At 36.2% G+C, this 15919-nt stretch overlaps 1 protein-coding gene across 1 annotated transcript in view; it reads left to right on the forward strand.

Annotated features, from left to right (window-relative positions):
- The first annotated feature begins 697 nt into the window (after window positions 1–697).
- The window catches only part of LOC306872556 (dachshund homolog 1-like), a 54949-nt gene continuing 39727 nt past the window's right edge, over window positions 698–15919 (forward strand). The window contains exon 1 of the mRNA XM_079421164.1: window positions 698–1470. Coding sequence (XP_079277290.1) covers window positions 932–1470 — 539 coding nt within the window. The 5' untranslated portion in view covers window positions 698–931. The remainder of the gene's footprint in view (window positions 1471–15919) is intronic.

Consider the following 15919-nt stretch of genomic DNA (forward strand, 5'->3'; position numbering starts at 1 on the left):
AGTAAGTTGTAAGTATTATTCTCTTTCTCAGTGTTGACCGGTCATATGCTGATACTCGTAATGTCCATAAGGGGATGATGTATAATTGCTTTAATCATTTCTTATTCAAATGTTCACCGTGCTTTCTAAGGCATATCAATTTTGTTAATACCATGTAATTAAAATATGTCAGTGCACTACAACGCTCGGGCTGTATTAATGACCGTGAAAATTGTTTTAATTAAATAGCCAATTATAGTAAAGCCCCAACCATGAGAATTGACATTTAAATGAGCTTTATTTAAATTGCTTTCAATATTGTTTCATCAGAATTTCTCACGCGGCGAATTAATCACTTGTCCATGTGCATGTACAAAGCGCCATTAACTATTGAAGTGCTGTTATTATTCATTTCATTTCAAGCATGAATTCAATATACGGCTGTCCTTCCATAAACTTTGTAACCTTTCCAAGTTAAATAACGTAACCAACTTAACAGTCAATGGCTTAAAAAAACACGCTCAATAGTCTGTTGTTTGTTTATCTTTACAGTGAGTATTATAAAGGGTACCTTGTAAACCTTGCTCAACGCCAGCAATAATATGAGTTCTTGTGAAGTTCATTGTTTCAGATCTACCTGCTCTGAAAGAAAGGAACGCACGTGCGCGCTGTGTCTCTTCCAAACTCTCTTTGTTTCTTGGCTCCTCCTCCGGACCACAATGTGACAGATTCAACTCGTCTGAGCACCAGCGCACTGAGCGCAGCTCTTCACTTATTCCCACTGTCACTATCACGCTTTGATCGATGTCGTGACGCACAGACAACATCTCGTTTTTTCCCCCGCGCCAGGCTGATTTGACTTTTCGAGTTGTTTTTGTTGTTGTTTTAGTAATTCTCCCGTGACACGTTACTTTTGTCCAAACACTTTCAAGACATTTATTTAGCGTTGAACATGGCCACACCGGCTGCGCTGCTGCCCGCGACACCGATGGCCCACGCGCCTCCGATGTCGGTCGCCGCTGCGGTCAACTCCTCGACCGCGGCGACCCTCTCGCCCTCACCGTCCGTCACCCCATCCGGACCGAGCCTCTTCAGATCGGAACTGCTCTCCTCCGCGAGCCCGGGCATCCCCATCGGAAGTCTCCCGCACAAACCCGTGTATTCCACTCCGTCTCCGGTGGAAAACACCCCTCAAAACAACGAGTGTAAAATGGTCGAGGTCCGAGGCGCAAAGCTCGCGTCGTTCACTGTCAACGGCAACGAGCTCATCTGCCTCCCGCAGGCGTTTGACCTCTTTCTCAAGCACCTGGTCGGTGGACTGCATACCGTGTACACTAAACTCAAACGTCTGGAGATAACGCCTGTGGTGTGCAACGTGGAGCAGGTTCGCGTCCTCCGTGGACTCGGCGCAATTCAGCCTGGAGTCAATCGCTGCAAACTTATATCGAGAAAAGACTTAGAGGTTCTGTATAACGACTGCACCAATGCAAGGTAAATAGCCTCATCAAAGCTACGCGAGATGAGCAGGCTTATTTTCTATAGTTTAAAAAGTTTTTAAAAGTTGCACTAAAGTAAAAATAATTAAAGTACTTGGCACTATGCGGCTTTATTGAGCTCCTATCAGTACTGTATTTTGCGCAGACAAACTCTTTGCTGAGCGCAGCACATTTATCTGCTATGATCCAGTTTGAACAGTTTGGCTTCTGATAATCGTCCACATATCTGAAGAGTTTAGCCATTGATAATTATGCACATATCAGGTTACTTTTATACTGAAATGCATTGAATATACAGTACCTTTTCTGGGCAGGACAGGTGTCTTTCTCCATCAATCAGGCAGTCAGAACAGGTATGAGTGTAGCTGTCTCTCTCTAAAACGTATCAGGTGTGAACAAACACTTTTAGAGATAGATATGGAAACGCGAGAGGGAGAGAGAGTGTATCAGTCTATTATATAAATATATAATATGGGACTAGTCTGCTTTTGTTACGAGTTAAACTGAATGTCAACTCACAGGTTAATCGGCAGATGTCCCGTGAGTAGCCTATCAGATGCACCACAAGTATCACTTCTAGGACTCCTATAATGTATTTCGTTGTTTACGACACATGCAGTTTTCAGTTGCAGTTTCCATTTGAACACATATAACGAATTTGCAGTGACTCACAACGTGGCATGATTATATTAGCCCATGTAGTTATTGAATGTCCTTATCAGTTCAGACAACTGGTCATAAAAGCTCTACATTCTGTTGAACTGTCATTATAGCTAATAGTTTGCTGCTGACATTGTTGCCATCAAAGTTCGCCGACCCTTTAGCAGCCTGTTAATAACGCAAATGTATCTGACCTTTGGAATGATGGCAAACGCATTTGCGCGCGAGAGGAGATAGGCGGACCTAATACCGATTATTAATACCTAATAATATCGATATATCGAGGTATCGAAAGTATCGATGCTCAAATACAAAAAAAAAATGCCGTTACTCAGCATTTTTTGCAGTGATTTTGTTTAGCTAGAAATTTAATGCGTGTTTATGTAGCCTATTGAATTGGACAAATAAACTATAGCCTATTAAGGAATAATTGGAACAGAACTATTTTCATGCTCATGCTGTAAGACAGAACCAATCAATGACAGAGAACGGTCGCTCATTCAAACAGGACTGCGTTTCCTAAAAGTATCATAATTGCCATTTTTGCGATCAGCTTAAGCTTATGATGCCTTTTGGAAAAAATGTTTATCCGATAATATTGATCCATTAGATTGAGTTATTTCACAATAAAGCAACTGTTGTTGTACACTTGTTAGCAATTAAAGAGAACTAAGGGAGCTGTTCTGTTTGAAAGAACAGTACAGGTTTGCTTATCTAAACCTTGGTATCTGTTAGTAAATTTATGACACCAGCTCATAGCTGCTTGCTTATTAAAGATTAAAGAGTGCATTTAGGCAGCCATTGGCACTGGCCAGGAGATGTTAAGTTACTGGAACAAGATTAGAATCTCTGATTCCTGCCTGAGCGCTCGCTCCCCGGCGGTGTCTAATATAGAAATTGATTCTCTGCAGAAATTAATTAATTTTTCATATTGCCTAGAGCGGCAGTTTTAAAAGGGTGCTCTCTAACAGTCTTCCCGCCCTTTTTGTCTCCACTTTGAATTATATCCTAATCGTATTAATACTTTTTTGCCTCAGGATTAATCGGCAAATTTACAAATGTGTTTTGAAATTTGTATCACAACATATTTCTGTGAGGAAGTAGACCATCCAATTTGCTCATTTGTTCTCATTCGTCATGAAAATGCATCTGAGAATCCAAACTCTGACCAACTCCAGTCAGAAAGCTCAAAACTGCCAAATTGAAATGTTTCTTTCTCTGTATAATGACTATTTAATCGATGTCTGGCCTCCTAATGTTTTAAATTTGGCAGTGCTGAAAGGAGATCAGATAGCAAGGGCAGACAGCGTGGGCTAAACTCTTGGACCTCTGTCCCTTGAATTCTCTAAAGACCTAACTGAGAAGTTTAAATTGAGAGATTGAGGCCAACGCGCTGAATTTGTGGCTTATTCCATTCATATGTTTTTGTACTGTTTATGTCATATTTTTTTCCTAAAAATCATAAAAATTCATATGAAATTGCCACTTTGTGAAATAGTTTTCTCATAGATTTTCTTGGTTAGAGTACAAAGGGTGGCTCTTTGATTCAGAAATGACTCATACTGAGTCAAAGTTTGGCACTTTGACTCATCATGACCGGATAAAGAGATTCTGCTCAACTGGCACGTTATTGTTTCTTTAAATAGGTTTGATAAAACAACATAAGTTAACAGGAGAAGAAACTAAACAGCAAAACCACCCATCCTCCCCATGTTGTGAGACAAAAATGTCCTTTCTTGAGCTACGCTGTTGTTATTCATCAAACCTGACTACTTCCTCAGCGCTTGTCTTTGTTGAAAAGATATGTCTTCTCTGACCGTCATCTAATCCATGAGCTTTTTCTGGCAGACAGAAAAAATGCCCTATAGGTGCTGACTTGGTCTGTCTGCTTTACAGAGTCATTCATCACTCCGAGCATTTCCTTTTATGACTAAATTCTAACGGTAAATGTTTTGAAGCAACAAAACGCATCTTGGATCAGCATAAAAAAAATAGTTGATTTACTGCAGCACTTCGCAATCGGTTTCTGTTGCACACAATGTTTTCCATTATTTAAAGGCTGATTCATTAGCATGCAAGTTTTGAATGTCCATAAAAGGCGTTTGGCTTTCTGTGTTTTTGTTTTTGCTCGTAATAATAAAAAAATGCTTATGTCTTCTCTTACAGTTAGCCTGCACTTAGTCAGCCTTTATTTACTGAATTATTTATTTTTCGTAGAATCACATTCACTTCCAGAAAGTCTTAAATGGATGTGATGTATCACGACTCATTGGCTTTGTGTTGTGACCTTTCTCTCAGAAACTCTCCATCTGTGAAGTGGAGCTTATGCTGGCCTGTGTGTTCATTAGTGTGTGCGTTTGGAAGAAAGTGATATGACAGATGTAGCTTAGCGCAAACCTTTTGCGAATACTCTGCAAAAATGGGTATTTGTGTCTTTGAAGTTTGAGTTCAAGTTGTGTGAATGCTCGGTGTGAGAGGAGTGTGTCAATGTGTGTTCTCATTCTCTGATCTTCAAATGGGAGAACATTTTAAAGGCCACGGATTACAGTCAAAACAAATACCCATAGCAGCGGCACTGGCACCCTAGACAGCAAATTATCCGCAGACAATTAATTGATGTCAGTCTGATTGCTTTCATTTAAAAATTCCCGTTATCTTGTACTCACCCGCTGTTTTCCCCTCTTTCTCCTGCACACGTACACAAACGCACTAACCTCAAACAGACGTCTCTGCACGTCTCTGTCTTCACTTGACCTTCAGGTCCTTTCCAGCAGTAACACGAGCCTCTATCAGTCAGCAAGGTTTGATTCGGCCCTTCCACAGTGTGTTAGTGCGGAGTGAGGGATTAGTGGAAGGAAAATAGAAGAGTGTGTGAATGTGTGACAGAACCAGATCTGTAATCCATCCACACGGTTTTTCTGCACTTGTATTATCACGAAAGGTTTCGATTGCCATGCTTTCAAGGCTGCAGTATATTTTTAATCCTCTAATATCAATCATTACAAATGGCTGTGGAGTTTATGGTCGGCTGTTGTACACGTGTGGTTGAAATAGATATCCTTTGTGTGTGTGTGTGTTCAGATCTCTCAAAGCTTTAGTGACTCTATTGGAAACCGCCGATGCAGCTGCTCAGACAGCTGATAGCTTTGTAGTGGCATGCTGCGTATCATAAAAGAAATGTGTTAGCGAACTAGGACTTAAAATACTGTTGATGTCTTTATGGTGCTATTGTGTTCGAGTGTGTCCATCTGCTGTTGTGTGTGCAAGTGTAAGACTGTGTGTCCTCAGAGATGAGGTGGATTGATGAGAGTTTGGAAAATATCACCTTACATGCATTGTGTGGGTTCCTTTGTGTGTGTGATGTTTGTTTAGATGCAGTCAAACAGAACATGGCTAATTAAATGTTTATTGAGATGCACATTGTGTATTTCTAAGATTTGGTCACAAAGTAAATCACTTAAATAACATTTGCCAAGGACATAAATGTAAATGAAAATAAGAAATATTTATATATATATATATATATATATATATATACAATTTATATATATATATACAATTTATATATAAATATATGTATTTATATATATAAATATATATATATATAAATACAATTTTTTAAAATTAAATTAGGATTGTATTATGAATTAAATAAATAAATAAAAATTTTTTTTAAGTGAATAGAAATATATTAACATATTTTCCATGCACCTTAAATATATATGTGTAAACCCATCTTAATAAAAAATTATAATAAATTTAACAATATAATCAATTATAAATTCGTAAATTATGATGAATTATTATTAATTAAATTAGGCTATACTTAAATTAGTATGCATTATTAATTCATAAATATTAATAAATAAATAACCTGAATTAAACACAAAAGGGTAAAATGATCTTATATTTTAATGCACTTGTTGACCTTGTCATATAGTTATGAGGTTCTGGAAGATTGCGCTCAATGATATAATTTCATATTTTATGTTTTTTTTACATGACTTTTGTTAGTCATTTCACATGACTTTTATTTGACAGATAAAAGTTTTTCAGAGATAAACAAGCAGTGCATTTACTTATATCTATTAATTAACAAATAATAATAAAATCATCATTATTAATTATAATAACATGCCAACAATTAACAATTATAATAACATATAATAACATTATAATTTGCTCCGGGTGTGTGTTCACGGTGTGTGTGTGTTCACTGCTGTGTGTGTGCACGTTGGATGGGTTAAATGCAGAGCACGAATTCCGAGTATGGGTCACCATACTTGGCAGTATGTCACTTCACTTCACTTCATAATAACGTAAGAATTCAATATTAATATGAAATAATTTTAAATCTTCTGTTCATCGCAGAAGATTTGTAAAGATTAGATTAGATTAGATTAGATTAAACTTTATTGTCATTTATGCAGAGTACAAGTACAGAGCTAATGAAATGCAGTTAGCATCTAACCAGAAGTGCAAGAATATAGTGTTTTATATACATATAAGTGCAGAGTAAGTGAAGATATGATTTACAGAATGTACAGTGGAATTGCTATATACAGTATTGAGCAGAGTATATACAGAATATAAATAGGAATGCAATGTAGGGATTGTATGTACATTATGAACAGAGCAATGTAGATTATATAGATTACAGATTATATATACACATTATGAACAGCAGAAACGTGAGAACAGTGGTAATAAATAAATACAGCTGGATGAGTGTGCAAAGTATTGATAGAACAATGTATTCTATGCAAAATAGCAGTAGTGCAATATTTTATAGAAATAGTTTACTGTGCTTGTACAGTAACAACTTTAGACAGTTTATAGTGTAATAACTTTGACAATGTGCAGTCTGTGCAAAATATGAGTAGTGCAAATGCATGTGTGTAAAGTACTGTGACCAGTGCAGTAATAAGCAGGTGCAGGTTAGATTGGTGGTAAAGTGTGAAGAGGTGTAAGTCACCGTATATATAAATTTAATTTATAAGTACTTTTGAATTTTTGAAAAATAACTTTTATTTTATCCACAGACAATCTCATATGCTATACATATTTGAGATTTAAAGAGGAGATGATTAAATCTTACAGTCTGGATATCTGAGTATCTCATTTATGTTGAACTAAGGTTTAGAGTTTATCTTGAAGTGGTTGTGGTCTGGTATTGAATGGATGAATAACATTCATATCAGCATAAAGCACCTCTTTATTGGGCATAAAGTTCATCATGGGGTTTCAGCACTTTGTTCATTATTGTTCTTGCTCTGTTTGATCTGTGGGAAACTCCAGCTGCTGTTTATCACACACACACACACACACACACACACACACACACACACACACACACACACACTCACACACACACACACACACACACACACAGAGAAATGTATAGTGTTGACACTTGCTCTCACCGTTATGCACACACACACACACACACACACACACACACGTCTTCATAGGTGCACACCCACTCATGTTGGTCTTTAGGACATAACGGTGCTTAGTTCTTGTTTTTTTCTTTTTTTTGCTGAGCAGGTGAAACACACTGTAAAACAAATGATGGATTACTCTGATAGCAGCTGTTCTCACAATGTTGCGCACAAATTAAATATGATGTCTGTGGACTCAAGGGGCCTTGATAATAAAACACGAACAGAATGGATTTCTGTGTAAATCGTAAGTAAAGCCGTTTGTACACAAATTGTACCAAGGGCTTTATCCTTAATTGACAAAATTCTCATTCGGGTGCTCAAAAAGACATTTTTTGGATCCATTAGCTGTTTGCATATGATGTGTTTTGGCATCTGATAGTTCTCTTGTGTATTCAGTGTAATGGTGGTGTAAGCAATGCTCTGAAAGTTCCCCTGGTGTTTACAGAATGTTACAGAGCTAATGAAACACAGGAGGACATTAGAGATAGAGTAAACATGTCTTTTCAAATGGAGTGTGTGTTTGTGTACGGGTGTGGAGGGCTGAGGAAAGAATGTGTGTGTGTGTGTGTGTGCGCTGGCACTGATGGCCTCTGTGGGAAGGTGAGCCAGCGTGGAAGAGAGGAGGACGTCAGGGGGAGATTTTAATTAAAGTATGAAATGAGAGGTCACGCGCTCTGACCCCCCCTCCACTCACTACACACACAAGGACATGCTATCTCTTTCTTACTTTCTCCGTTCCTCTCTCTCTCATACACACGCTAGCAGTCTCCTCCTCTCTCTCTCAGCTTGATGAGTTTTCCATGAAAGGGTTTTTCATTAATTCCACCTCAGGGAGTCTCTCTGTTCCGGCTCCCTCTGAAGCACATGGAAATCTAAAGTGTGTGTGTGTGTGTGTGTGTGTGTGTGTGTTTCTGTTTGTACGTGGCCACCATGATGTTTTGACTCGGTCTGATTATTAACACACTGTTCTGGCTGTTTGATCATGAAGTCTCACACACAGACACACATGGTTGATGATCTTGTTGATGAGAGAGGATGATGGACAGGATAGAAATGGTTCGTTAGTTTCCTGTGATTGCTTCATAATGGGACATTTTAAACATTGAATTACAGGAGGTTTAGGATCATTTAATGCTGAAAAACACCTGGATACATAATAACAGGAAGTGATAGAAACACAGTGAGCTTCAGTGTATTCTTTAGAATGCCGCTGTTCTTTTTCTTTATATTTTACCAGCATAGGCTCATTGGTAATAATGTGCCTTTGCCTGCATTTTTGCAAAACTACAAAAACATACCTACATGTGTACATGCAATTGATTGCAGTTTCCTGCTGAAATAAACACTAGTGGCAGTAAAACAACCTTTTTTTTCCTTTTCACACAATTTAATATTACAGGTGCAGATTATCAGGCAATAAAGGTTTATTTTCTTGCACAACACTATGTTATGATCTAAAACACTTTTACCATAGTGCTTGATTTGTAAACCAATATATTTGACGTTTACATCTCCATATGTTTGTCTTTTCTGATGTAGTAAATTTGCTCGGTAGCTCACCTGGTACAGTAGTGCAATAGTGATGTGTAACACAAGTCTCGTGTAACACAAGTCACAATAAAAGTGCTCAGATTAGTAGAAGCAAACTAAAATGGCATGGTTGATTCGACATGTTTTTTCATCTCATGTTTGGTTTTGGTAACACTATCGGTTGGATTTAAGGTAGGGTTTAGTGTCAATTTTTCAAACAGTTTGAGAATAAAAACCTTATAATATATTGTGCTTGCACATTTGTGAATAAAAAACAGACATATTAAGTGGAGTGATAACATGGTCCAACGCAGTCTCATGATAATGAGTAGGAAAAAGGAAAAGCCAAAATGTTACTTATGTTGCTGGAAGTTCTTCCACAACAGACAGCCAACTATAAACTGTCTCAGTATTTAGCTCATTAAATATGCATGCATTTTAATGAGGTAACAATACTCAACATTTGACATGAGTTTCATGGAAACTCAACAGGTTTCTGTTCCTCCAAGTCCAGGTAACTAAAACAATGATTCGAGTGGTTTGATCCCAGTCTTGTGAAGAGATAAGAAAAGGCACAAGAACCAGCCAGGTTTATCCTAGCATGTGATGCACATGTGACAGAAACAGAAGGGACAGTGAGAGATACCGCTCAGGTTTTAATAAAGAATCCCTTAGTTTGTGTTTTGAAGATTATCCAAAGTCCTACGAGTTTGGAATGACATGAGGGTGAGTAAATGTTGATAGAATTAGCATTTTTGGGTTCTTTTATAATGAAGAAACATTATTATTATTCTAGTATATTTCAGAATACGATACAATTCGAGCAGATGGACAAGCAAATATTGAAACAAGTCGCATGCTGTATTTCTCCACTGATGTTGTAAAAGTCCTAGATATGCAAATGAGAACATTAGTCCAGGGATTTCAGATCTACAGTGTGAAATCTCATGGTTACCCCAAGGATTAATTACTAACCCAGGTTAAAGTATTAACAGTGTGTTAACAATTAGTATGAGCCCACGTATGTTGTATTAGTTCGGCCTCTGGAAACACTTGCCAAACTTTCATTCTCCACATGAGATTCTCATCTTGATTTTAAAGTGACATTAAAGCGATGATCATGATTTCACCTTTGTGCACTGTTTATAAATACAGCATGGCATGAAATATACCTTAACTTAAATCCACAAGACTTACATTTATCTTCGGGAACACACATTAAGATATTTTCATGTTCTTGTTATTTTTGTCTATCAATTGAAAACCCATGCAACTAAAATGTTCATGCATTAAAAAATAAAAAGAGAATATTAAAAATATCTTATTTGTGTTCCGAAGATGAACAAAAGTCTTATGGGTGTAGAATGACATGAGGGTGAGTAAACGATAGAATTTTCATTATTGTGTGAAATGTTCTTTTAAGCATAGAACAGCAGTAAATAAAATATATTAAAATAAAATCAAATCTTTAAACGTCAAAAGCTCAAGCTGATTTGTAGTTAGAAGTTGTAAATGCTTTACTTTTTCCTACTAGCATCAGACTGTCATTAAATATAAAAAAACAAAACAAAAAAAAACATTAGATGACATTTCCATGGTTAATCTCAATGTTATCAGAGAAATTGTCATTCTTTGCCATAGATCTACTATAGGAAGTTAGAGTCTGAAAAAGTGTTACAAAGCTTCACGATTACGCAGTTTCACCCCTCTGGCTTTGAAACTAATGAGATTCTTCAGTCAAAAATGTTAAAAATTTTATAATTGAGATGTCCAGACCATGGGGAGAACGTGGCACGGCTATGTTTGTATCTAGGTTTGTTCTATGTATTGTTCTATGTTTAGAACCAATCAAAAATCAAGAAGCAATGCATTCTTAGTCTGTGCCGGTGTTTATTTGTGATGTATCTAGGAAACGTGGCATGTAGAATGCAGCTGTTTGTGAAGTGCATTGGTGGGAAGTAGACTAAATCGTTGTATTAAACTACAGTGGGTTAGGTGGCCAGGAGAGAGTGGGCACAGCCCGGAAAGTCAAAGAGAGGAAAAAAAGATGGAAAATGCATGAACTGAAACTGAAATAAAAAGGATAAAACCATATAGACAAATATTGTAACATCTAAATGACTAAAACTGTAACTAAAATGAAAATGGAAAATATAAAAATAGTTTAGAATATTAATATCTCAGTGATACTAAAATAACACTGCAACGTCTTTGCCATGACAATGTAAAATAAAAAATTATATCAAATTTTAATGATATAATAATTTTTATAATTTTTAATCATTTAATAATATTTGTAACCTTAATTTTTGCTTTTTTAAAGAAAAGTTTTAATTTTTTTTTTTTTTTTTTGTGGTAATTAGCTTTATGCCACAAATGTTGTTGAATGAGCTTAACTTGTATTGAACCCAGAATATTCTGTGCTGGCAAAAGGGAAGTATCCATTTGTGGGAAAACTCAGTTTAACAAGCCATTTGTAAACAAAGTGCGTGGGAATGCAAAAAGAAAGTGAACACCACTATGATGCTGTAAAAAAAAATGATCTCTCTTCTCGTTCTCTTTTTTTGTCTTCTTAGAAGGTACCACTTCTTTAAGTAGAACAGGATAATGCAGCAGTAACACATAAAGGTTTCGCCTAAAGCTTCCTTCACGCCTGTGACCTGATTTGTGCAGAGAGGACAGAGGAGGAAATTTTGCATCTCCCGAAAATGTGGAGAACAGACAAAAATAGAGATAGAGAGATTACAGTGCAACACATTGCTAAAAAAAGGAGACAGAATGGATACTAAGGAACGAGGAAAAGATTAACCTGTGTAATGGTTGTCGATTTCACCTCATGTTTTTACACAACTCTTCTTACTGAGGGTCAAAAGAAAGTGGCAGTACTTTCAAACAGGCCCTGTGAGAAGGTAAAGTTAACACACACACACACACACACACATGCGCGGCCCATATCTGCCAAAAGCTACTGAGAGAGAAAAGCGAGTGATTTATATGCCAGCATGTGAAAATTACTATTTTTGTTGTGGACTTTTATTGTATGAAGGACAAAAGGATGAGAGGAGAGGCAGTGGGATGTTAAATGACCTACATATGCACAAGACACGGCTTAGATTATGTCCTATATAGAGGTGAGTACACAGCTGAGATATTGTCCCTATAAATGGCAGGTGTTACTGGCTTTTATTACACTTGTTCCAGACCACAATGCTGTTCTGTGATGGAAACACACACATTCAGAACTCCAATAAACTTCTTATGCTAATCTATAGTGCAGTGGTTCTTGATATGCAACTTTGATCTGAACATATACTAAAAATACATTGTTATACATGACTGAATGTTTGGTGTAATTCTGCCTCAGAAATTTTTGAGAGAAGGATCGAAGTGTGTTCACTTCACTGAGGTTCAAATGAATATTTACCAGCCTATCTTTTGTTTTTTTGGAAATATGCTCTTTTATCTCTGCTTGGTAAATCCTAAAGTTCTTAAAGCATTATAATGAAGGAAATACTGGCTTATATAGGTCTTAAAATTCCTCTGGTAGCAGCTTTATAACCCTCCCTCTGATGATAGGATGTCACCTGTCAGGTCCCTGTTGGCTTCTTCTGTAATGAGAGACAATAATAACAGCAAATTAAAGAGGTGCAAGAACCTGAACAGGAGAAATAGACTTTTACAATTAACCTTTTAACATCTGCCAGAGATGAGATTGAACTGTTCCCTGGTTACAATATGATCAAATCGACCTGTGAACCATAGCAATTCATAGCAGTTTGTCAAATAGAGAAAAAGTAGTTTCATTTTTTCAGTTGGTTCATAAGATGTACGCCTCATTGTTTTGTTAATAAAATATTTGCCTTCTCTCTTTTCCCATGCAAGCTCGGTTTTGTTACTTGCCTCTTTCCACAAATATGGTGTACTTTTATAGCATTGGGGTCACAAGTCATATGTTTTTGTTTGTAAGAACTATGTATCTGAGATAAAATTAACCTTGTATGAAAAGTAACCCATCCTTCAAGCTCTTGATCTTCTCGGCTGTATCCAACAATTAAAATAAGACCACTATATATAGTGTTTAACTGATATTCAGTACACTTTTGCAAAAAATACTGTTATTAAAATGGCTAATTGTAACTACCAAAAGCATAATATTTAGATTTTCCCTGTTTTCTAAACCAATTTAGTGTTTCCTAAACTTGTGACACCCACGTAGTATTTTCATTTGGATTCTTTCTACATCAAGTAAACAACCTGTTTCCATTTTCCCTGTTATTGGACAAAAATGATCTAAATGTGTTTCATTTTCTGTCCTTAATGGGAATTGTTTTAAGTTCATCAGTGAATACAAACCAAAATTTGGTGTCAAATCTTACTGACTGACCGATAAATTTGAGCTAAATGTGGAACCCTTTTGCTGATTCTGGCATCATGTGTTCCAAATTTTGGTAACAAGCTGGCAAAATACATCAAAATAAAACTTGATATAGGCTAAAGTAGAGAAAATAAAACTCAATATTTATTCTGAACTCCAGAGGTGTATTTTTTAACGGTTTCAGGCCTTATCCAGCCAAAAAATTGCAATCCTTTGAAAGTCTCTCAGAACTAGTTGAACTTCAGCTTACCCTGACGTGTTTTTAAATGACCGTATAATGTCTTAAACAAAAGCAAGACAAGGTGGTGTAATGGTTCACTTCATATGGTACATATTTACTAACATACAAGACAAGTTAACAACTGCTAAATGACTCTGTTACACTCATCCTTTGCTCATCGTTCATTTCCTCCCCATGTGTGTCTGTTTACATGCTACACATTTATTAGGTATCTTTTTTTCTTTCTCATCAACACATTTGAGAGTATTTACATGATTCTCTGATTAATATTTGATATAAAATAATGGACTCTCATAGTTGCTGAAGATCTGGAGCTTTGTAAATTAAAGATAATTTCATCAATCATTTTTTGTTGTAATTGTGTATAATCTGTTATTAATATAATACGCGTTTTTGTTTATAATGTCGAACATTCTTGTAAGGCCAGCTGGCTGGCTGAAGTACGTCAAAGAGAATATTACAGTAACACACACAATCGTAACTGACTCACTGACTGATTTTGTAGAAGTTTGTGTGTGAATGTGTATCGTCTGTTTGAGGAAGCAGTCTGTTTGTAAAATGTTTACAGTACTGCTTTTTTCCATTGCTGTTATTTCCTGTGCATGTGGATATTTGTGTGTGTGCACGTATGCTTTGGGAACAGGAATGTTAAAGTGTCTGTGTGTGTGTGTTTGGGACAGATGTTAAGTCTCTGTCTGTTTCTTTCTCTCCCCTTCTTTCTTCGTTCCCCTGCGGGAGCCACAACACTTATTTACATTTCATTCATCACAGAGAGCTGCAGATTGAAACACAAACAGTGGACTATTTGGGTTCAGTCTTTCACTGCGATAAGAGCTCCGATTACGCCCCATCATGAAGGAACTTCCTGTTTGAGCCCAGAATAAAGGATGTTTGCTCTTATCCTTTCAGCTGGGCTTTTTTCATCAAAGAGCAGTTCCGTCTAAATGTTTTTCCATTTGTTTCAAGCTGGCTTTAATTCATATTAAATGTAAGGTAATGCAAAAAGTCAAGTCACATTTATTTCTATAGCACTTTATACAGTACAATACAGATTACAGTAATAAACAGGACAATAACAGTGTCTGTGTAGCAAAATTTATTAATTATGAAACAAATTAAATTTCAACTGTAGAGCAGTTTTACAGAAGACATGATAAAAATGGTAACATATAACTTAACTAGTTTTAAGCCAAAAATACAATTTAATATTGATGGATCAACCTAAATACATTAAATTATACCAACAGAATAAAATTGGGTAGAAATATCTCTTTAAAGTATGCAGTTTAGCGCTTTACAATGCAATAGTATAATAATTCAGCTCAATTTAGTTCAATGTTGATTCAGTTCAGTTCAATACATTAGATGTGCCAATGTTGCAGTTCATCAATTATGAAACAAATTTAATTCAGCCCATTGTAAAAATTATTTTTGAAGCTGTAAATAAAGCAAAGATGACTGCAGTAATTTTACAAGAGAATATTTTTTCAGAATTTCATGTTAAATTCAATGTATTGCTTGCAGTTTCTTTCTAATTGTTTGTGAAATTTACTAGCAATTTCTGAGTGAAATCTGTTTCTACACCAGTTTTTGTCAGTGTACAAAACAGCTCTAGAAGACAATAGTATTCAGCTCAATTCAGTTATAATTCAGTTCAAAAATAGTGTCAACACTGCAAAGCTCGTCAGTTATGAAACGACTTCAAAATCAGCTATACAAAAGACATTAGTGTCATTATTCAGCTCAATTCAGTTCAAGTTTTGTTCTCATCAGATAGCATCAGTGCCATCAAATCGATAATATTACTAAATATGAATTGTATTTTAAACCCCAACTGAGCAAGTCCAAGATGACACGTACAAAAACTAGCAAAACCCTCCATACTGCAAAAGGAGTATATAAATTTGTGTGAACAAATCCACTAGTTATAACTCTCTGCCTGATGAAATTCACCTGTCAGAAAGAGTCCGTCGCTGCTAATGGTTAGACAAACACACACACACACACACACACTACACTCTCTTATTCTTTGCTTCATTAACCCTGAATATTAATATGGTCATCCTGGCTTCTCGTTCTTTTTTCATTTGTTTGTTTTCTCCAGCTTATCCAGAACGACAGCTTTACAGTGAAACAGGTAGTTATTATAAAGATAAGGGATTGAGGTATCTAGCTCTCTTAGTTCCTTTTTTCT

Source organism: Barbus barbus (genome assembly GCF_936440315.1).
Source record: "Barbus barbus genome assembly, chromosome: 7".
Taxonomy (NCBI): Eukaryota; Metazoa; Chordata; class Actinopteri; order Cypriniformes; family Cyprinidae; genus Barbus; species Barbus barbus.